Source organism: Trichomycterus rosablanca, chromosome 3, assembly GCF_030014385.1.
Source record: "Trichomycterus rosablanca isolate fTriRos1 chromosome 3, fTriRos1.hap1, whole genome shotgun sequence".
Taxonomy (NCBI): domain Eukaryota; kingdom Metazoa; phylum Chordata; class Actinopteri; order Siluriformes; family Trichomycteridae; genus Trichomycterus; species Trichomycterus rosablanca.
In genome coordinates this window covers 26,814,874-26,839,538 of record NC_085990.1, presented here as the reverse complement: position 1 = coordinate 26,839,538, position 24,665 = coordinate 26,814,874, and the positions used below count along the sequence as shown (strand labels likewise).

Sequence of the window (24,665 nt, the reverse complement as noted above, 5' to 3'; positions counted from 1 at the left end):
TAAAGTGCCAAAGTACTGTTTTCGGAAATCAAGGTGCCAGAGTCTGGAGGAAGACTGGGGAGAAGGAAATGCCAAAATGCCTGAAGTCCAGTGTCAAGTACCCACAGTCAGTGATGGTCTGGGGTGCCATGTCAGCTGCTGGTGTTGGTCCACTGTGTTTTATCAAGGGCAGGGTCAATGCAGCTAGCTATCAGGAGATTTTGGAGCACTTCATGCTTCCATCTGCTGAAAAGCTTTATGGAGATGAAGATTTCATTTTTCAGCACGACCTGGCACCTGCTCACAGTGCCAAAACCACTGGTGAATGGTTTACTGACCATGGTATTACTGTCCTCAATTGGCCTGCCAACTCTCCTGACCTGAACCCCATAGAGAATCTGTGGGATATTGTGAAGAGAAAGTTGAGAGACACAAGACCCAACACTCTGGATGAGCTTAAGGCCGCTATCGAAGCATCCTGGGCCTCCATAACACCTCAGCAGTGCCACAGGCTGATTGCCTCCATGCCACGCCGCATTGAAGCAGTCATTTCTGCAAAAGGATTCCCGACCAAGTATTGAGTGCATAACTGAACATAATTATTTGAAGGTTGACTTTTTTTGTATTAAAAACACTTTTCTTTTATTGGTCGGATGAAATATGCTAATTTTTTGAGATAGGAATTTTGGGTTTTCATGAGCTGTATGCCAAAATCATCAGTATTAAAACAATAAAAGACCTGAAATATTTCAGTTGGTGTGCAATGAATCTAAAATATATGAAAGTTTAATTTTTATCATTACATTATGGAAAATAATGAACTTTATCACAATATGCTAATTTTTTGAGAAGGACCTGTATATATACAGTACAGTGAGTGAACATTCAGACAGCGGACGGTGTTTTTTTCTGTGTTTTCTTTATATTTTGTAAAATTTTATATTAAAATGGCCCCAAAGCGTAGTGTTGAGAAAATAAAAAAATCTATTACTATTTGTTGTTGTATAATTACTCCTGCCAGTAGCTGTGTATCAGGCAGAGGGGGCAGTGAGTAAGAGAGAAGTCCGCTGAGTAAAGTATTCTTTCTTTCGTTCAATTACACCTACAGAATACAATACTATTAAAATAAAGAAGGAGATAATAGAGAAATATGAGAGTTATTGTTGTTTTTGGTAGTTACATTTTATATAAAAAGTGAATTTATATAAATAGGGAGTTTATTATGGTGTATGGTACAACACGCATACTGTAATGAAATGTGATGTGTGTTTTATGTACAGTACTACTGTGTATTGTTGTTTATTATTGTTTATTACAGGAATATCTATTCTATAATTTAGGATTAAGGGAAAATATACTTGTATTTATAACAAAAAAGACCATTTAAGACATTAGAAAGGTTAGGTAAGGGGGAGGTTTGGGAGGTCTGGCATGGATTAATTCTATTTACATTATTTCTTATGGGAAAAATAGGTTTAACTATCAAACATTTTGACTTAAGAACAGCCCCTCGGAACCAATTAAATTCGTAAGTCAAGGGTCTACTGTATTTTTATTTTATTAAAATACATTTGTCATTTATAATAGATTATACAATTTAACATAGTACCTAACTATTTACTACATCTATATTAAAAGGGTTGAAAAAATTGCTTAATTTTAATAATCATTGCACTTATTTACAATATATTAAAAATGCATTTTTATTACAATTTCTATTGATTTTAAATGAACAGGAATATATGTTTTGATATGTTACAGATCTGGTTCTATTAAGGGTCTTTTGTCGCATGATCTGAATTATGCATCGCTTTTGTTCCCTTAAATGTCTCAGGGGGGTGATACACTGAATAGCTGTGGGCAAGGACAAGGATATTCCCGCAGGAGAGAAACTAAACATCAGTGATTTGATAGTGAATCAGACCAGATTTCTCCCTGAGGCACCGTGCCATACTGATGCAGATTTATTCCACATGTATGTGCTGAAAGAGCCAACGTTCATGTCTGCTCTGCTATTAATCAAATACAAGCATGTTTAAGAACAGCACAAACCCAGAAACTCGGTCCAGCTTATCTACAGTCAGGGTCAAGCCAAGCATTGAACTAAATTCAGAAACAGTTCTGGACCACATTACAGTCAATGACTGGCCAGGAAAAAACAATCCTATTAAGACTCAACACATTTTTTGTCGAAATAGTGTATTAGATATTTTCACTCAAGGTCAAACTGTGCTAGGGTGACTTTTCAGAGCAAAACCTGGTTAAACATTTCTAACATGCAAAGCATTTTGATAAATCTTGGATATGGTTTACATTTATGTTCCCTTATACCATGACCATTGAAAATCCTGGTTTCTGATTGACTAGCATGTGTGCATTAGTCAGAACAGAACAGAACAGCTCTAAAGTAGATCACACATCTAAATTAATTTGCTTGATCAAATGTAGCCCTGATGGTGTTTAATCATTACAACAAACATACAGTATAAAGCACTGATATTAAACGTGAGGTCTCTTACACTTGTGTTTACTTTTATTTCATTGCAGACAGTATGAACCCTAGATATGGTGCACTTCATTTTATTTGTTAATATACCTCCATTCCTGCATTTAAGGTCTGCAACACATTCCAAAAGGGTTGGGACAGTAAAGCATTTACAATCTGTAATGTTGTCATTTCTTCTCTTGATGCATGCTCAATAATCCAGGTACACAAATCCACAAAGTTGAATTATTTCATCTGGTGTATCTCTACACCAAACTTTGTGTCCAGATTAACTAATTCACAAAACTGGCACCAAAGATACCAAGCAATTTAGTGTTTCAGGTGTTATTTTGCCACATTCTCTACATCAAACTGTGCGTCCAGATTAACTAATTCACAAAACTGGCACCAAAGATACCAAGCGATTTAGTGTTTCAGGTGTTATTTGGCCACATTCTCTACACCAAACTGTGTGTCCAGATTAACTAATTCACAAAACTGGCACCAAAGATACCAAGCGATTTAGTGTTTCAGGAGTTATTTTGCCACATTCTTCCTGCAATCATGTCTTAAGCTGTGCAATAATACATGATTGTCATTGTCGCATTTTTTATTTCAAAATCCTCCACACATTCTCTATTGCAGAAAGCTCAAGACAGCCATGTCTTTGTAATGTGTGCAGCATGTGGTTTTGCATTGTTTTGTTAAAAATGCATGGAAAAGATGATGCCTTGAAGGCAGCATATGTTGCTTTAAAATCTCTGTATACTTTTCTGCATTAATGCTGCCATCACAGAAGTGTAAATTACCCTTGTCGAGGGCACTAACACAGCCCCATACCACGACAGACCCTGGCTTTTGGAATTGTTGCTGATAACAGTCTGGATGGTCCTTTTTATCTTTAGTCTGGAGAACATAGCATCCATTTCTTCTAAAAAAAGATCTGAAACACTGATTCGTCTGACCAAAATACAAGTTTCCACTGTGTGATGGTCCACTCCAGAGGCCTCCAAGGCTTCTTTTTTTGCACAGTAAAGTTTTAAGTGACATTTGTGAATGTAATTTTGTATTGTAGTGCTCGACAAAGGTTTGCCAAAGTATTTTTTCACCTTCATACTAGCCCTAAATTGCCCCTGTCCCAACTTTTGTATAATGTGTTGCAGGCTTGAAATGCAGAAATGAAAGTATTCTAAGACATGAAATGAAGTTGACAGGGCAAAACGTTTTGGGTTTATACTGTCTGCAGTGAAATAAGTCATTTTCCATACTGTCCCAACTTTGTTCTGATTTGGGGTTGTATTTTACTATCGTCCCACTTAACAAAAATAAGTCTTTTTTTATTCAATTTTCTCCCAATTTAGTGTAGTCTATTTGTCTTCCGCTGCTGGGGGATCCCTGATTGCAGTTGACTGGCACACAGCCCTGAGCGGAACCATTTATCACCTATGCACTCTGCACAGGCGCCTCTCCATCTGCCAATCAGGGTCCTTACACAGCGTTTGAAGACCCCACCCACATAGTCAGGTCATCCCGCCCTAGCAGAGACGTGTCTGCTGCAGGCACTGCCAATTATGCCTGCTAGATGGCGTCCAGCCGATCTGTGGCAACGGCGAGTTTCGAACCGAGGAGTTCAGAATCTTGGCGCTGGTGTGCTAGCGGAATATCCCGCTGCGCCACCTGGGTGCCATAAGTCATACATTTTAAACTGTTTTATTTTGTTTAGAAAACATGAAACCTGGGATAAATACATAACAGCAGCATAGTTGGCATTGAGGAACAAATAGAGCAGGAAGAACCGAACCTGCCATAAACCTGACCCGGATAAAGCGTTTGATGAAAATTAAAAGAATATGATTCTGATGGTTTTTAGAGGACCAAGAACACAGAAAAAACATGCAAAACTTCCACCAGTGACTGAAAACAGGGATCAAACCCAGGACCTTAGGAACCATGCTGCTGTGTGGCATCCACTTCACCAGCTTCGCCATCATGCCACCCAAATTACAGGTTTGTAGTTTACGGTTTATAATGTATGTAATGAGAGCATTACTGACCTCTCGACTCCATTCAGTTTCCACCTGTGTTTTCTGGACATGAGTAGGCTCCCTCCCCAGGCACCCTGCAGAGAAAAACCCAGAGGTTAACACACAGACACATCACTAACAAGGCTCTTTAACAGCGTGCTACATTCAACTCCCTCAGGTATGGTTTCAAGGTCACAGTGTGCACTGGCCTATTTGTTCACAGACTGGCACTATTTGGTTCAAATTATTACATTATACACTTCTCTACTACAATCCATCTTTATCTATACATACTGTATATAACACACATATATTGTATACTGTGTAGACACCTGAGCATAAGGGTAATGAAAATCTTTTCCAAATCTATGGACATTAATATGTATCCATTCTTTGCAGCTATAACAGCCTATATGTTTCTATGAATGATTTTCACTACATTTTAGAGTGTCTGTGGGAATTTGAGCCAAAAGAGCTTTTAGGGAGGCTAGGAATTGATGTCACAAGTTCTGGTTTGCAATCTCCATTTTATTTAATCCATTAGGTGTATAGATGAGTTGAGGCCAGGGCTCTTTATGAGTTTGGGTCTGGAGTTTATTCACATCAGCCTCAAACTGATGTTTTTATGGACCTCGCTTTGTGCTGTTGCAACAATGTTTAAAGGTATATAACGGGACTTTTTAATTTTTTGTTAGAAGTATTTAATTCTGTAGTATATCAGATTGTTTACATAAAATTCAAAAGACAGGGTCTAGGAAACACTGATTATTTGTAGATGAGCATATAAAATTTGTTAGGAAAAGAATAAAGGTTTACAGCTTCTGTGTCTTCTATTTAAAAACAAGTTTACTGCTTGACAGAGGTTAACTACATAGGGTTACCTCAGTGTTTCCATCAGGAAACAAATTAATGTTTTACAAATCCTTCTTTAGCTTTTTAGGTCTCTGTGGATTTGCATCAGTAAATAGCACACAGCAATGTAATCAGACGAGTCCAGCAACGTGAATCCACACTGATTTTTTTTTATCAGCCTCCAGCAGATACTCACACAACTGCTAACAATCCCACAGGATACCACAACCCTGCTTCACCCCTGAACTGAGATAATAATTCATCCCCATTAATCTTATTGTTCCCAAGAGTATTTCACACACGCACACACAGAGACAGCATTAAAGTGGGATATATATATATATATACTGTATATATATATATATATATATATATATATATATATATATATATATACAGTGTATCACAAAAGTGAGTACACCCCTCACATTTCTGCAAATATTTCATTATATCTTTTCATGGGACAACACTATAGACATGAAACTTGGATATAACTTAGAGTAGTCAGTGTACAACTTGTATAGCAGTGTTCTGAAAATAACTCAACACACAGCCATTAATGTCTAAATAGCTGGCAACATAAGTGAGTACACCCCACAGTGAACATGTCCAAATTGTGCCCAAAGTGTCAATATTTTGTGTGACCACCATTATTATCCAGCACTGCCTTAACCCTCCTGGGCATGGAATACACCAGAGCTGCACAGGTTGCTACTGGAATCCTCTTCCACTCCTCCATGATGACATCACGGAGCTGGTGGATGTTAGACACCTTGAACTCCTCCACCTTCCACTTGAGGATGCGCCACAGGTGCTCAATTGGGTTTAGTCCATCACCTTTACCTTCAGCTTCCTCAGCAAGGCAGTTGTCATCTTGGAGGTTGTGTTTGGGATCGTTATCCGGTTGGAAAACTGCCATGCCATGCCAGTTTTCGAAGGGAGGGGATCATGCTCTGTTTCAGAATGTCACAGTACATGTTGGAATTCATGTTTCCCTCAATGAACTGCAGCTCTCCAGTGCCAGCAACACTCAAGACCATGATGCTACCACCACCATGCTTGACTGTAGGCAAGATACAGTTGTCTTGGTACTTCTCACCAGGGCGCCGCCACACATGCTGGACACCATCTGAGCCAAACAAGTTTATCTTGGTCTCGTCAGACCACAGGGCATTCCAGTAATCCATGTTCTTGGACTGCTTGTTTTCAGCAAACTGTTTGCGGGCTTTCTTGTGCGTCAGCTTCCTTCTGGGATGACGACCATGCAGACCGAGTTGATGCAGTGTGCGGCGTATGGTCTGAGCACTGACAGGCTGACCTCCCACGTCTTCAACCTCTGCAGCAATGCTGGCAGCACTCATGTGTCTATTTTTTAAAGCCAACCTCTGGATATGATGCCAAACACGTGGACTCAACTTCTTTGGTCGACCCTGGCGAAGCCTGTTCCGAGTGGAACCTGTCCTGGAAAAACGCTGTATGACCTTGGCCACCATGCTGTAGCTCAGTTTCAGGGTGTTAGCAATCTTCTTATAGCCCAGGCCATCTTTGTGGAGAGCAACAATTCTATTTCTCACATCCTCAGAGAGTTCTTTGCCATGAGGTGCCATGTTGAATATCCAGTGGCCAGTATGAGAGAATTGTACCCAAAACACCAAATTTAACAGCCCTGCTCCCCATTTACACCTGGGACCTTGACACATGACACCAGGGAGGGACAACGACACATTTGGGCACAATTTGGACATGTTCACTGTGGGGTGTACTCACTTATGTTGCCAGCTATTTAGACATTAATGGCTGTGTGTTGAGTTATTTTCAGAAGACAGTAAATCTACACTGCTATACAAGCTGTACACTGACTACTCTAAGTTATATCCAAGTTTCATGTCTATAGTGTTGTCCCATGAAAAGATATAATGAAATATTTGCAGAAATGTGAATACACTGTATATATATATATATATATATATACAGTGTATCACAAAAGTGAGTACACCCCTCACATTTCTGCAAATATTTTATTATATCTTTTCATGGGACAACACTATAGACATGAAACTTGGATATAACTTAGAGTAGTCAGTGTACAACTTGTATAGCAGTGTAGATTTACTGTCTTCTGAAAATAACTCAACACACAGCCATTCATGTCTAAATGGCTGGCAACATAAGTGAGTACACCCCACAGTGAACATGTCCAAATTGTGCCCAAAGTATCAATATTTTGTGTGAGCACCATTATTATCCAGCACTGCCTTAACCCTCCTGGGCATGGAATTCACCAGAGCTGCACAGGTTGCTACTGGAATCCTCTTCCACTCCTCCATGATGACATCACGGAGCTGGTGGATGTTAGACACCTTGAACTCCTCCACCTTCCACTTGAGGATGCGCCACATGTGCTCAATTGGGTTTAGTCCATCACCTTTACCTTCAGCTTCCTCAGCAAGGCAGTTGTCATCTTGGAGGTTGTGTTTGGGGTCGTTATCCTGTTGGAAAACTGCCATGAGGCCCAGTTTTCGAAGGGAGGGGATCATGCTCTGTTTCAGAATGTCACAGTACATGTTGGAATTCATGTTTCCCTCAATGAACTGCAGCTCCCCAGTGCCAGCAACACTCATGCAGCCCAAGACCATGATGCTACCACCACCATGCTTGACTGTAGGCAAGATACAGTTGTCTTGGTACTTCTCACCAGGGCGCCGCCACACATGCTGGACACCATCTGAGCCAAACAAGTTTATCTTGGTCTCGTCAGACCACAGGGCATTCCAGTAATCCATGTTCTTGGACTGCTTGTCTTCAGCAAACTGTTTGCGAGCTTTCTTGTGCGTCAGCTTCCTTCTGGGATGACGACCATGCAGACCGAGTTGATGCAGTGTGCGGTGTATGGTCTGAGCACGGACAGGCTGACCTCCCACGTCTTCAACCTCTGCAGCAATGCTGGCAGCACTCATGTGTCTATTTTTTAAAGCCAACCTCTAGATATGACGCCGAACACGTGGACTCAACTTCTTTGGTCGACCCTGGCGAAGCCTGTTCCGAGTAGAACCTGTCCTGGAAAACCGCTGTATGACCTTGGCCACCATGCTGTAGCTCAGTTTCAGGGTGTTAGCAATCTTCTTATAGCCCAGGCCATCTTTGTGGAGAGCAACAATTCTATTTCTCACATCCTCAGAGAGTTATTTGCCATGAGGTGCCATGTTGAATATCCAGTGGCCACTATGAGAGAATTGTACCCAAAACACCAAATTTAACAGCCCTGCTCCCCATTTACACCTGGGTTCTTGACACATGACACCAGGGAGGGACAACGACACATTTGGGCACAATTTGGACATGTTCACTGTGGGGTGTACTCACTTATGTTGCCAGCTATTTAGACATTAATGGCTGTGTGTTGAGTTATTTTCAGAAGACAGTAAATCTACACTGCTATACAAGCTGTACACTGACTACTCTAAGTTATATCCAAGTTTCATGTCTATAGTGTTGTCCCATGAAAAGATATAATGAAATATTTGCAGAAATGTGAGGGGTGTACTCACTTTTGTGATACACTGTATATATACAGTGTATCACAAAAGTGAGTACACCCCTCACATTTCTGCAGATATTTAAGTATATCTTTTCATGGGACAACACTGACAAAATGACACTTTGACACAATGAAAAGTAGTCTGTGTGCAGCTTATATAACAGTGTAAATTTATTCTTCCCTCAAAATAACTCAATATACAGCCATTAATGTCTAAACCACCGGCAACAAAAGTGAGTACACCCCTAAGAGACTACACCCCGAAATGTCCAAATTGAGCACTGCTTGCCATTTTCCCTCCAAAATGTCATGTGATTTGTTAGTGTTACTAGGTCTCAGGTGTGCATAGGGAGCAGGTGTGTTCAATTTAGTAGTACAGCTCTCACACTCTCTCATACTGGTCACTGAAAGTTCCAACATGGCACCTCATGGCAAAGAACTCTCTGAGGATCTTAAAAGACGAATTGTTGCGCTACATGAAGATGGCCAAGGCTACAAGAAGATTGCCAACACCCTGAAACTGAGCTGCAGCACAGTGGCCAAGATCATCCAGCGTTTTAAAAGAGCAGGGTCCACTCAGAACAGACCTCGCGTTGGTCGTCTAAAGAAGCTGAGTGCACGTGCTCAGCGTCACATCCAACTGCTGTCTTTGAAAGATAGGTGCAGGAGTGCTGTCAGCATTGCTGCAGAGATTGAAAAGGTGGGGGGTCAGCCTGTCAGTGCTCAGACCATACGCCGCACACTACATCAAATTGGTCTGCATGGCTGTCACCCCAGAAGGAAGCCTCTTCTGAAGTCTCTACACAAGAAAGCCCGCAAACAGTTTGCTGAAGACATGTCAACAAAGGACATGGATTACTGGAACCATGTCCTATGGTCTGATGAGACCAAGATTAATTTGTTTGGTTCAGATGGTCTCAAGCATGTGTGGCGGCAATCAGGTGAGGAGTACAAAGATAAGTGTGTCATGCCTACAGTCAAGCATGGTGGTGGGAATGCCATGGTCTGGGGCTGCATGAGTGCAGCAGGTGTTGGGGAGTTACATTTCATTGAAAGACACATGAACTCCAATATGTACTGTGAAATACTGAAGCAGAGCATGATCCCCTCCCTCCGGAAACTGGGTCGCAGGGCAGTGTTCCAGCATGATAATGACCCCAAACACACCTCTAAGACGACCACTGCTTTATTGAAGAGGCTGAGGGTAAAGGTGATGGACTGGCCAAGCATGTCTCCAGACCTAAACCCAATAGAACATCTTTGGGGCATCCTCAAGCGGAAGGTGGAGGAGCGCAAAGTCTCGAATATCCGCCAGCTCCGTGATGTCGTCATGGAGGAGTGGAAAAGCATTCCAGTGGCAACCTGTGAAGCTCTGGTAAACTCCATGCCCAGGAGAGTTAAGGCAGTTCTGGGAAATAATGGTGGCCACACAAAATATTGACACTTCAGGAACTTTCACTAAGGGGTGTACTCACTTTTGTTGCCGGTGGTTTAGACATTAATGGCTGTATATTGAGTTATTTTGAGGGAAGAATAAATTTACACTGTTATATAAGCTGCACACAGACTACTTTTCATTGTGTCAAAGTGTCATTTTGTCAGTGTTGTCCCATGAAAAGATATACTTAAATATCTGCAGAAATGTGAGGGGTGTACTCACTTTTGTGATACACTGTATATATATATACATATATACTGATCAGGCATAACATTTATTATCTAATATTGTGTTGGTCCCCCTTTTGTTGCCAAAACAGCCCTGACCCATCAAGGCATGGACTCTACTAGACCCCTGAAAGTGTGCTGTGGTATCTGGCATCAAGATGTTAGCAGCAGATACTTTAACTCCTAAGATCCTTTAACCTCACTAAGTTGTGAGGTGGGGACTCCATGGATCGGACTTGTTTGTCCAGCACATCTCACAGATGCTCATGTAAATAGTCTGAAACAATGTTTAGGTAGGTGGTACGTGTCAAAGTAACACCCACAATGATGGCAGGACCCAAGGTTTCCCAGCAGAACATTGCCCAAAGCATCACACTGCCTCTGCCGGCTTGCCTTCTTCCCATGGTGCATCCCGGTGCCATGTGTTCCCCAGGTAAGCAACGCACAAGCACCCTGCCATCCACGTGATGTAAAAGAAAACGTGATTCATCAGACCAGGCCACTTTATTCCATTGCTCCGTAGTCCAGTTTCAATGCTTAGTGCCCATTGTTGGCGCTTTCAATGGTGGACAGGAGTCAGCATGGGCACCCTGACTGGTCTGCGGCTTTGCAGCCCCATACGCAACAAACTGTGATGCACTGTGTGTTCTGACACCTTTATATCAGAACCAGCATTAACTTCTTCAGCAATTTGAGCTACAGTAGCTCGTCTGTTGGATCGGACCACACGGGCCAGCCTTTCACCACAACAGTTGGTGTCCTGAGTTCACAAATATTTACAAAACATTGGTGAAAGTTAATGAGACGTCGTACCGTCATAGGCTTGAATTGTAAATTGCACTGTACTTGTTTGGTTTTCAGTTAAGTGCAGATAAAAAATGCAAATAATTGCTGTCTGTTTTATTTTTCTTCTAAAGTCCCAACCTTTTAGCAAATAGAGTTTTATATACGTACAAACCCAGTTGTTGGAAAATAAGGACAAAATGAATATACAACATTCATACAGAGCATCATGTACACTATAAATTCTGTGTGGGAACCTGCTGCTGGTTTGTAGAAAGTCTGTCTCTTTGTTATAGGACTAGCATCTCTTTATTTAATCCTGAATGATGACTGATGAAAAATTTATGACTTTTTTATTTGTTGGGTTTATAGAGTGGACTCAGATTGCTTTCTGTTTCTTTTATAAATGATAATATGCCATAAAAGAAAAGCACTTTAGTCACTATTATTGTTTCTTATTGATTGTTACTCCCTTTCATTAAAATATCATCATGCGTCCCTGTAGGCCTGGTTAAGAAAAAGATACATTAGCTCTTGGGCGACCTATTACTTTAGAATAGCTGTAATCCCCTTTGGAATGCTCTTTTGGTGAAATGCAGAAGCATTCTGTAAGAAGAATCTTTGCTGTTCCCAAAGCAACATTTAATTAAGACATAATACAATGTAAACATTTGTAGCTTGGGTTCGGGTTTCCTAGGGCTACTGTAGGTGACATGAACCCTTGACCTTCAGATCAATATTCCGGTACTTTAACTGCTGTATATGTTATTCCCAAATGGTGCAGCTCGTCCTGTGAAATTACCTCATATTTGTTTATTATAGTATGACATCATTGGTTCTAATGATTTTCACCAGATGCTGTCCAGACCAATGTGCATCCCCTAATATAATAAACAGCTGGAAGAAGGGTGTGGGTTGTGGGTTGAAAACATCCTTTTGCTTCTTTCAGCATAAATTTGTCCAGAAAAACTTCCATCATTTGCTAGTATAGGTTTTATGCTCCTTACGTTAGGATTTAAACAATGACGATATACACAAAACTCTTTTTGATAAGTTTTCATTACCAATCCAGCTGTGTGTCATGTAGTCACCTCCAAATCATTTTAATTTATTTGATCTCCATCTGTGTTTTCTTTCATGTTGTAAGTTGATGTGTTTAGCAGTAATCAAAGCTTAGTAATGATGAGCCACCACTGAGATCACTACTGGATCACCCACTCAGTGATATCACTCCTAGATTATTCAATACAGTTTGCACTTCACATGTGCTATGAACAGGAATCAGAAACGACATGAGCTAACTTGCTAAATCTACTTACATCCACATGCATCCAGATGTTGTACTTCTTACAGATGTCTGCGATTGCGATCAGTGGGTCAAATGCTCCGTAGACTGTTGTACCAGCTGTGGCACTCACAAAGAATGGCACATATCCCTGTGATACAGACAGAGGAAAAGATAAATACGTATGAAGAGGAGAAAACAAATAGCCAAAAAATGGATGGATGGATGGATGGCTTTTATGGATGGATGGATGGATGGATTTTATGGATGGATGGATGGATGGATTTGATGAATGAATGGATGGATGGAGAAAAAAATGAGCAAAATGAAAATAAATAAATAAATAAAATAAAATAATAAAAAAACAATAAAAAGATAAAAATAAAAACAAAAAAATGTTTGAAACATAAAGTCAGACTATGAGATTATTTAAACATAACAATAAGCTCTGTGTGTCAGATCATTTAAAGGTCACAGTAAGGTCATTGTATTAGATTAATTAATGTTTCACAATAAAGTCAGCGTATCAGGTGATTTAAAGCTCACAGAAAGATCACAGTGTATCAGATTACATAAATTTCACAGCAAGGTCAGTGTTTTAGATTATATAAACATTAAGGTCACAGTAAGGTCAGTGTATCAGATTACATACATTTCACAGCAGGGTCAGTGTATCCAATTATGTAAATTTCACAGCAAGGTCAGTGTATCAGATTATTTAAACATTAAGATCACAGTAAGGTCAGTGTATCAGATTAAAGGTCAGAGTAATGTCAATGTATCAGATTAATTAAAGCTCACAGTAAAGTCAGTGTATCTGATTACTTAAAGGTTACAGTAGTTCAGTGGATCAGATTATTTACATTTTCTGAGTAAGGTCAATGTGTATTAAGTTCTTAAAGGTCACAGTAAGGTCAGTGGATCAGATTATTTGCAAGCCAAAGTCAGTTCAGTGGATCAGATTATTTACATTTTCTGAGTAAGGTCAATGTGTATCAAGTTCTTAAAGGTCACAGTAAGGTCAGTGGATCAGATTATTTGCAAGCCAAAGTCAGTTCAGTGGATCAGATTATTTACATTTTCTGAGTAAGGTCAATGTGTATCAAGTTCTTAAAGGTCACAGTAAGGTCAGTGAATCCGATTATTTAAAAGTCACCTTCAGTTCAGTGGATCAGATTATTTACATTTTCTGAGTAAATTCAATGTGTATCAAATTCTTAAAGGTCACAGTAAGGTCAGTGAATTAGATTATTTAAAAGTCACCAGTTCATTGGATCAGATTATATACATTTTCTTAGTAATGTCAATGTGTATCAAGTTTTTGAAAGGTCACAGTAAGGTCAGATTTTAAAGGTCACTGTAGGATTAGTGGATTTAATTGTTTTAAAGATAAGGTGAAACGGATGGATGGATGGATGGATGGATGGATGGATGGATGGATGGATAGATAGATAGATAGATAGATAGATAGATAGATAGATAGATAGATAGATAGATAGATAGATAGATAGATAGATAGATAGATAGATAGATAATACTGTGATTTTTAGCTTGTTTTTATACTTTGTCAGTGGATATTGTATGTACAGTGTATCACAAAAGTGAGTACACCCCTCACATTTCTGCAGATATTTAAGTATATCTTTTCATGGGACAACACTGACAAAATGACACTTTGACACAATGAAAAGTAGTCTGTGTGCAGCTTATATAACAGTGTAAATTTATTCTTCCCTCAAAAAAACTCAATATACAGCCATTAATGTCTAAACCACCAGCAACAAAAGTGAGTACACCCCTTAGTGAAGGTTCCAGAAGTGTCAATATTTTGTGTGGCCACCATTATTTCCCAGAACTGCCTTAACTCTCCTGGGCATGGAGTTTACCAGAGCTTCACAGGTTGCCACTGGAATGCTTTTCCACTCCTCCATGACGACATCACGGAGCTGGCGGATATTCGAGACTTTGCGCTCCTCCACCTTCCGCTTGAGGATGCCCCAAAGATGTTCTATTGGGTTTAGGTCTGGAGACATGCTTGGCCAGTCCATCACCTTTACCCTCAGCCTCTTCAATAAAGCAGTGGTCGTCTTAGAGGTGTGTTTGGGGTCATAATAATGCTGAAACACTGCCCTGCGACCCAGTTTCCGGAGGGAGGGGATCATGCTCTGCTTCAGTATTTCACAGTACATATTGGAGTTCATGGTTCCCTCAATGAAATGTTACTCCCCAACACCTGCTGCACTCATGCAGCCCCAGACCATGGCATTCCCACCACCATGCTTGACTGTAGGCATGACACACTTATCTTTGTACTCCTCACCTGATTGCCGCCACACATGCTTGAGACCATCTGAACCAAATAAATTAATCTTGGTCTCATCAGACCATAGGACATGGTTCCAGTAATCCATGTCCTTTGTTGACATGTCTTCAGCAAACTGTTTGCGGGCTTTTTTGTGTAGAGACTTCAGAAGAGGCTTCCTTCTGGGGTGATAGCCATGCAGACCAATTTGATGTAGTGTGCGGCGTATGGTCTGAGCACTGACAGGCTGACCCCCCACCTTTTCAATCTCTGCAGCAATGCTGACAGCACTCCTGCGCCTATCTTTCAAAGACAGCAGTTGGATGTGATGCTGAGCACGTGCACTCAGCTTCTTTGGACAACCAACGCGAGGTCTGTTTTGAGTGGACCCTGCTCTTTTAAAACGCTGGATGATCTTGGCCACTGTGCTGCAGCTCAGTTTCAGGGTGTTGGCAATCTTCTTGTAGCCTTGGCCATCTTCATGTAGCACAACAATTCGTCTTTTAAGATCCTCAGAGAGTTTTTTGCCATGAGGTGCCATGTTGGAACTTTCAGTGACCAGTATGAGAGAGTTTGAGAGCTGTACTACTAAATTGAACACACCTGCTCCCTATGCACACCTGAGACCTAGTAACACTAACAAATCACATGACATTTTGGAGGGAAAATGACAAGCAGTGCTCAATTTGGACATTTAGGGGTGTAGTCTCTTAGGGGTGTACTCACTTTTGTTGCCGGCTGTTTAGACATTAATGGCTGTATATTGAGTTATTTTGAGGGAAGAATAAATTTACACTGTTATATAAGCTGCACACAGACTACTTTTCATTGTGTCAAAGTGTCATTTTGTCAGTGTTGTCCCATGAAAAGATATACTTAAATATCTGCAGAAATGTGAGGGGTGTACTCACTTTTGTGATACACTGTATGTATCAAGTTGTTTGTCTGATGTGAGCTGCAGTAACAAAGCAATTTCCTGTAAGGGATCAATAAAGTATCTAGCTATCTATTAATATTAGATCAGACTATTTTCATTCTAAAGTCAGTGTATCAGGTTATTTATACACAGTGGATACACAGTGGATCAGATTATCACACTTCTCACACTAAAGTCAGTAAATCAGATTATTTAAACATAAAGTCAGTGGATCAGGTTATCTGTAGATTACAATAAGGTCAGTGTATCAGATTGTTTAATCTTAGGAGTGAGGTCAGTGTATCAGATTATTTAAAGGTCACTGTAAGGCCAGTGTATCTGATCATTTAAAGGTCACATTGAGATCACTGTATCAGATCGTCGTTGTGTGGGTAGACTGTTGTGAGGCAGCTGTACAGGTCATCCGGGGAACAAAAGAACCCTGTGTTTAATTACAATCTATCGCAGACATCGATATTTTACCTTCTGCTTGGCCTCCAATATTCTTCTTTCCAGATCAGACGGGATCAGTTTTCCTCTGCAGAAGACCAGAGCAGATGTGATTAACATCTGGACATATGTGAGAATACTTGTCTGTTTTTAGTGATGACCATTAAATCCAGACTTACCTCTCATCAGCTTTGATACAGATCACACTCTCTGTACCGATTCCAAGAGCTGCAGCTCCTTTCTTGATGGAGAAATGACTCTGAAATACAGGAATATTACATTACTCCTTCTTGAGATTCACTCCATGCACAACCTTAAATCCAAAACAATAGTTTTCCAATTCCCAGCAAAGTCCTGAATTTTTTATTTTTGTACTTTAGTTACTAATATGAACAACTGACTACAATAATCACATTTACAGCTCATTATGGTAATTAAAGAATAATGAATACATTTAAAAAAGCATACATGTTCGGACGTGAAGGCTGCCAGCTTTGGCACTGATGACATGCCCTTCTCTTTGACCTCAGGAAACATCTTGTAGCGGGCCAGTAGCATGGCGTACATATTGGAAATGGCACCACCTAGAGGAAAATAGTGAATCAAGAATGCTCAGTCTTTCACGTCAATGCAAATCTGTGAACCAGAGTTTAACATTTAAAATAGCAAAAGTCTCTTTTAAATATCTATGAAGTTCAGCAGCACTGCAGAGATTTCAAATCAGAGTGTCCCTGGTTGTAATAATAAGTTCTTCTCTTCTGGTTATTTTACAGAAAACTCTGACGAACAATAATACACATCAATACATCAATAATACAGACAAAAAACACATCATTAATGATAAGTATAGCAAGTTTGTTCCATGTCAAACCTACCATTAAATCTGAAGAGCAAATCAATACAACACAGATCAACATCATAATTATTTTAACATCATCGTGCTTTATGCAGCATGATGTTTGAGAAGAGGAATTATTTACAGAATGTGCAATTTAAAAGCAGACAAGCTTGTGTAATGCCAGAACTATTTTCCAAACCATTTATAAGGTAAGGGAAACAATGTTCCTTCAAAGCTCTGGCACTGCTCAGTATTTTCTGCTATTAAAAGGGTTTTTTATTGACTAATCAGGCAACCCACCTGCACATCATGTACAACACTCCATTCAAAAAGGGCTGAATGTTTTAGTGGAAGATAAGAACACACTGCCTCACACAGGCTATATAATGCAAAACACCTCTACATTAGTAACTTAGGGCAGGGTTCTTAGGACCAATGTTGCTGTGCAGCACCCACTCAAGTTTTGTTCCCACGCCATGCACATGGAAAGCTATAGCAGCTATTTAGCCAAAAGAGGTAAGTTTCTGAGCACCTCATCTTTTAGTAATAGATAATAATATGATTATGATCAATAACTTATTTACTCACTCACTTTCTTAACCGCTTAAGGGGGGGGTGGGTTGCTGGAGCCTATCCCAGCTTTTCAATGGGTGCAAGGCACACAGTAACACCCTGGACGGGGCACCAGTCCATCACAGGGCAGACACACATACACACACACACACACACCCATTCACCTATAGGGCAATTCAGTGTCTCAAATTAACTTCACTGCATGTTTTTGGACTGTGGGAGGAAACCGGAGCTCCTGGAGGAAAGCCACGCAGACACGAGGAGAACATGCAAACTCCGCACAGATAGGACCCGGACCACCCCATCTAGAGATTGAACCCAGGACCTTCTTGCTGTAAGGTGACAGTGCTATTCACCACTGCCGCCCAGCTTATTTACTGACACCTTAAAATTAATAATGGAGAACCTGTATATGCCGCTCCTGCACTTTCAACTAAATGTTTTACAATTCAGTGTTTAATGAAAATTTCTACCAATGTTTGTCTATATTATACTATGTCCATAGAACAGCTTTATACACACACCTAGGAAAAGCATTCCCTGAGAGGTATTGAACAGTTAATCCTTCTAGTTGGATCTATTTTAATCCTGTTTAATTTTGTTTTAGCACTTTTAGCAGTAAGCACAGAAAGTTACCATACAAAGATCCAGGTGAAAATCCCAAAACAACATGTTTACTTAAACAAAGTAAAATAAAAGATGCAAATAGAAGAAACCTTGAAAGACACCAAGTTCATAAAGGAAACCCATCTTCCTCTGGTCACCACAAAAAAGTGCATTTAATTTAAAGTGTGTGATGAGTCTAAGCATAACACCATATGCTTGGATCCAAGTTCTAATCTCAGTGCTGCTATCTGCCGTCCAATCGTCTGCACAGACAATAGCCTGGCACCCTGTCACCCTGCCACCAGTGTTTCCCAGTGACCAAGATCAGGATAAAAATAATGAAAAGAAAAGGAGAAAAAAAAAATTATATATTTTTTTTATATATAATTATATATTTATATATATATATATATATAAATGTTGCATTATATTTTTAGCTCATTAAAAAGCTTTATGTAAAAATGCTTTTATGTCACATTTATAGAACTGGTTGGGTGCCACTTACCTGGAGAGAAAATGCCATCACCTCTCCCATCTTCCCAACCAATGATCTCTCTCATCTTCTTCAGGGTGACGTATTCCAACAGGACGAACACCGGAGCCACCTCATAAGTGAACCTGTTCATCACAAGATCACATGACCCAATTACATACACCCCAATCTAACAGAAAGGAATAGAAAAATATAATTACTGACATGATGAGCAACTGCCTCTATACTGTTCTTAGTAAGAATATAAAGGCTGGATTGCATTAATGTTGGATAAATATAACAGAACATAATGATACTGTCATAAAAAATGAATAAAATGAAATTTTTGTCTTTGCATTTCCCAGCTTACTGACAAGAGTCAGGTATGGTGCGGCACCCTAGGGGCACATTGGGTTAAGATCAAGGACCATGATGAGCCACCACTGCTACTAGTGCAGAATAGAAAATATGAACCTTAGGAATGAAAGAAAGGAAGAAAACAGACAAAAGAAATATTAAAAATAAATGATGGGCGCCAAGGTGGCGCAGTGGGATATTCCGCTTGCACACCAGCACCGAGTTTCTGAACTCCTTGGTTCGAAACTTGGTGTTGCCACCGGTCGGCTGGACACCATCTAGCGAGCATAATTGGCAGTGCCTGCAGCAGATACTAATTGGCCACTGTATCTGCAGGGTGGGGGCCGGACTATGTGTGGGTGGGTGGGTGGGTGGGTTGGGTGGGTCTTCATACGTCTCGGAAGAGGTGTGTACAGCGACATGCTCTCCTCGGATGCAATCTGGTATCTCTCAGCAGCGGAAGACAAAATTGAGTGTGCTAAGTCGGGAGGAAAATGGGGAGAAAATGCATTAAAAAAAAGAAATACTTGATGGCCTTATGGCCTTTTATCATTTATCTTTTTATGAAGGAACTGCTGGATCCTCCGTCCTACAAATACTACCACTTTGATTGCTGTTAATTAGAATTCATTTTAATTTAATTGTAATTCTCTCTCCTTATTGCAATCAGAGTGCAATAGAAAAGGGTTTGAAAGGGTAGAGAAGGGAGAATGGAGGATGTAAGACGTTAGAAAGAAGAGGAAGAAGGAGGGAGGATGGGCATTATCGATGTTGTCCTTACTTCACAGCAGGTCTTAATTTCCATTCAGTTTCAATTTAAGAGTAGATAGGTCTTTATCAGAGTAGGGAGGTGCACTCACATGTTGGTGTTGGCGGTGGACGTTAGCCAGTCTGCAGCCAGGCCGACCATGTCTAATCCAGTAGAAAGCTGATTGAAGTATCTGGGGTGAGCTTTAAATAGCCAAGAGGAAAGGAATAAATGGATCAGTAAATCCTGGTTGGTTTGACTGGTCATTTCTTTTTTTTTTTAATTTACAGCTCAGGATTTCTACAGAGTGCAGAAGGAAGTCATATCTGGATATTTTTAGAGGTTGTAGAATATGCTCATTGAGGGCCAAATGCACTTTAAAGCTATTTCAATCATTTAGCACTACCATAGATCATATAATCTCATCACATTCATGTCTAGCCTCATTAGCATATTTGCACTGATGGATGGTGGGGTTGAGCAGTGTGTCTAAGTGATATCAGCATTGCGATATATTAACATAATATAAACCCCAATTAAGCAAGCCAAGGACAACAGTGGCAAGAAAAAAAACTCCGTAAATATTACAAGAAAGAAACCTTGAGAGGAAACAAGAACCTCCATCCTCCTTGGACAGCCAGAAGAACAATGTGGATGAAAGGAAGGAGCCACATTGTTAAAATTACAGTGAGATGCTACACTATCCACAAAACTATACTCAACAAGCAAATTCTAGCTTTAAGTTCCTCTTGGGAGCTCTAACATTATAATAGAATAGAATAATAGAATAGAATGCCATTATTTGTCATTAAAACATATACAGATGTACAGTAGAACAAAATTCTTTCTTCACATACCCCAGCTTGATTGGAAGCTGGGGTCAGCCATTGTATGGCGCCCCTGGAGCAGAAAGGGTTAAGGACCTTGCTCAAGGGCCCAACAGTGGCTGCATGGCAGAGCTGGGATCCGAGCTCTCAACCTTTCAGTTGATAGCCCAAAGTTCTACCCACTAAGCCACCACCATCCCAAATAAGCTGAATGTTCAATTTAATATGATGTGTGACTAGCAGTTTTGATCGTAAACAGCCTGTATTCCTGGATGCCCAATGGGACTTTTTTATTTTTTTGGTGTCTTTTTTTGTTCTAGAATTGAAAGAAACAAAGTCAAGTACTACACAACAACACAGGCAATAGAGGATGCACATTAGACTTTGAATTTATGTACATCATCGTAGAGTTACTCATTATTACTGCTAAATAATAATAATATAAATAAAACAACCATGTGTCCACGTGTGCATGCCACAGCAAAACAGATGGCTGCCATTACTTTTTTAATAACAAAACATTAGCTTATAAACACTGAGGTTGTTATTGCGTTCATGTGAATTGAATACTGATTAAAGACCAACAGTTTTGGAAGTAATTCTGTTTCACTAGGTCAGTAGCTGTCCAGCCAGAGATGATGCTAGCTACAGACTAAAATATTGTTATGTGATGACCTTGACAAGTCAAGTCAATTTATTTGTATAGCGCTTTTTACAATGGACATTGTCTCAAAGCAACTTTACAGAATCCAGGACCGACAGACCAAAAACCCCTGTTGAGCAAGCAGAGGGCAACAGTGGCAAGAAAAAAAAACTCCCTTAAATTTACAGGAAGGAACTTTGAGAGAAACCAGACTCAGCAGGGACCCATCTTCCTTGGGTGGCCTGGAGGATAATTTGAGTAAATTGGATTTACACAAATAATATGTACACGAAAGTAAATTAAACTAAAAGTTAAAACTAGCAAAAAATAATTGGAGTTCTTCATTTTTTGTCCGTAGTGAGGCCAGGTTTCCGTCACATCTAGCAGGAGCAGCATTGTTGGCACAGCAGTCTCGACAACACACATTAACATTACTTGGTTGCTAGTCTTAAATTGCCTTTGCTGCCAAATACTGTAAGCCAACATAACCACTGTTATGTTAGTTTCTAGTTGGCTTTTGCTACCAAATAATGGTGACAAAAGCTGGTCAGTAAAAACAAAACCAGCATACGATCACACATCCCACAAATCCATCACTGTCCATCTTGAACCATCAAAAGTATTAGGAAGCACAAGCCAGCCATAGACCAGCAACCAGCTACTGGTCTGTGGTATTGCTTTATTTTTTAATGAGGATTTTATTACTATTATTATTATTTTCACTTATTATTATTTTCACAGCTCACTGTTTCATTCTGTTGCCATATTATTGCTTGTGAGCAGCTATAACGGCCTCGACAAGATTTTATAGTCTCTGGATAACGCCTGGCTCATAATCAACATTCCGATTCATAGCAAATGCCTTAAATTGGGTTAAGTTCAGGGCTCTGTGTCAATTACGTTCACAAAGTTGAAAACATATTTAATATAATTAATTTTATATACCAGTTAGCAATGGATGTGGCTAAAACGCCTGAACTGTCAGTTGGAGAGGTGTACCTTTAGTGACATCACTGTAAACATGTGAAAGGGTTCATTTATTAAATATGAGATTCACTGTCTTACATGCTAGAAATTAGTATTATAGTATAGTATTAGTAACTACATTTGTTTTAGATCTTTTTAAAGGAATTACTGAAATTAATGAAAATTACTCCTTGAAATTAATTTAAATGTTGACACATGACAGGTTGGGTTTCATGATATTTAAACCAGCTACCTTTTTAAACTGTCCATTTTTACTGTCTTGTTTTGGTGAACCTGTGTCCACTGTAGCCTTAGATTTTTGTTTCAACTGTGACTGGAATGGAACTTCAATAAGTCTTCAACCTGGCTCAAGGTTTAAAGTGTTCTGCAACCTGCAATGTTTCATGCTTACTATAGCTGTAAAGAGTGGTTATTTAAATTATTGTAGTCTGATCTAACTGTCCTGGTCATTCTCCTCTAACCTGTCTCGTAACCAATGTGCCTGGCACCACCAACCATGCCCCAATCACTTTGGTCACATTTTCCACATTGATGTGTTTGTTTTGTTTGTTTTATTAGGATTTTAACATTGTGTTTTACACTTTTGGTTACATTCATGACAGGAACAGTAGTTTCTCATTACACAAGATTCATCAGTTCACAAGGTTATATCGAACACAGTGTTGGACACTTTAGTGTCTCCAATTCACCTCACTTGCATGTCTTTGGACTGTGGGAGGAAACCGGAGCACCCACGTGTCTAAACATGTACAAATGAATCCATTGCATTAGGTAATGTATTATAAGTTCTTAAGAGTTGTAATAGAAAGTGAAGGCATATGTCTGACGCTTTTTCCAGGTATGCAGACTACTCGATCAATAAAGGAGCAAGAAAGAAATAGAAAAAAACACTATTTTTTTCTTTAAAAATACAAAATAATCCAGATGCAAGTACTAGCTAAACCTTGTCTACAATGTCACCACCATTCTACGGTTTCTCTAAAACTGCGCACTCGAAGGCCACCTGCCATTCTTAAAGTGACAGTCATCAAATTATCTTAAATAATAAATCAAATACAACATTCATAATGGTGAATTCTAACAAACATTCATAAACAACACCAATATTAAAATACTAACCTAATATATAATGAATTCAAAATGAAATCATCTAGTATAACATTTTGACACCCCGTTACAATGCCGCATTGCATAATTACAAGAGGCAGGTTCTAGTTCTCAAAACCTGTTCCAAACATCTGGAATCGAAAAGCGCTATTAATGACTTATGCAGCATGCTCGTCGACTCTTTATAACGAATTAAACGGTAATAATTTGAATGTGGCAGTACCTGTTTTAATGGCGTATTTGAGGGTGGCTCTGCAGCTGATCAAAATATCATCCAGAGTTTCAGGTTCATCCGACAGCTCCCAGTTATTCCTCTGCAGCAGTTCGTTTGGATAATGAAAATCAATTACTTTGGTAGATCTGTCAAAAGACTCCACGATGTAAGCAAGCAAAATATCCACCACTTCCTGCAGAAAATTCATGGTCTTCAAATCTCCATCTAACGCCGGTAAAAGATCTGCACAGAATATGAGCCCAACATGAGCAACATTTGATAATAAAATACGAGCAAAATATAAACTAAATATGTGAACAATAATTAAGCAAAATATTTGCAATAAATGAGTAAAACATGAGGCAGATATTTGAGTAAAAAATTAGCAAAATAGCAATAAATAAGAAAAAAAAATATTTTGCAATATACGAGTTCGAAATGTGAGCCAAATATTTGCAATATATTAGTAAAAATTAGCAGAATATTTGCAATTTAAAAGTGAAATATGAAAAAATGCGTCATTAAAATAGCCGCATAGAGCAGGTAACACACCACATTCATGTTTCACCTTGAAAAAATAAGGTCAAGCTTCGACGTTTCAGCCAAAAACATCGAAAAATTATTACAATCTTAATTTGAAAAAAAACAGACCTGAACCAGCCCTAATTTATCTTTAAAAATCCTTAAAAATAATTACAAATCTTTATGTCAAAATACTTATTTTTATTTTTCTCATTCATGCGCAATAACTATTTGCTTTAAATAAAAAATTTCGGATGCAGAATATGGATTGTAAATAAATAAAAATAAATTAAAAAATAAATGCATTAGCTATATTTAAAAGGCAGGCAAAACAGATTAAATAGCATTTAAAAAATATGTACAAAATAATATTCTAATTTGAATTAAATTGTACTCCATCAATTACACTTATATAATAAATCTATCTGTAAAAATGATGTGTCTACGTACATGTTGTGTTTGGTGTATATAAACTATAAATCAGATATGTGT

General features: G+C 39.2%; 1 protein-coding gene across 1 annotated transcript in view; it reads right to left on the bottom strand.

Annotated features, from left to right (window-relative positions):
* gad2 (glutamate decarboxylase 2) overlaps nucleotides 1–24,665 on the bottom strand; it is a 42,424-nt gene that overhangs the window by 16,242 nt on the left and 1,517 nt on the right. Inside the window, exons 4-11 of the mRNA XM_062992018.1 lie at nucleotides 23,661–23,894; nucleotides 19,986–20,076; nucleotides 18,802–18,914; nucleotides 16,748–16,863; nucleotides 16,459–16,538; nucleotides 16,313–16,367; nucleotides 12,646–12,762; nucleotides 4,519–4,583 (exon numbers count right to left, since the gene is read on the bottom strand). Coding sequence (XP_062848088.1) covers nucleotides 4,519–4,583; nucleotides 12,646–12,762; nucleotides 16,313–16,367; nucleotides 16,459–16,538; nucleotides 16,748–16,863; nucleotides 18,802–18,914; nucleotides 19,986–20,076; nucleotides 23,661–23,894 — 871 coding nt within the window. The remainder of the gene's footprint in view (nucleotides 1–4,518; nucleotides 4,584–12,645; nucleotides 12,763–16,312; nucleotides 16,368–16,458; nucleotides 16,539–16,747; nucleotides 16,864–18,801; nucleotides 18,915–19,985; nucleotides 20,077–23,660; nucleotides 23,895–24,665) is intronic.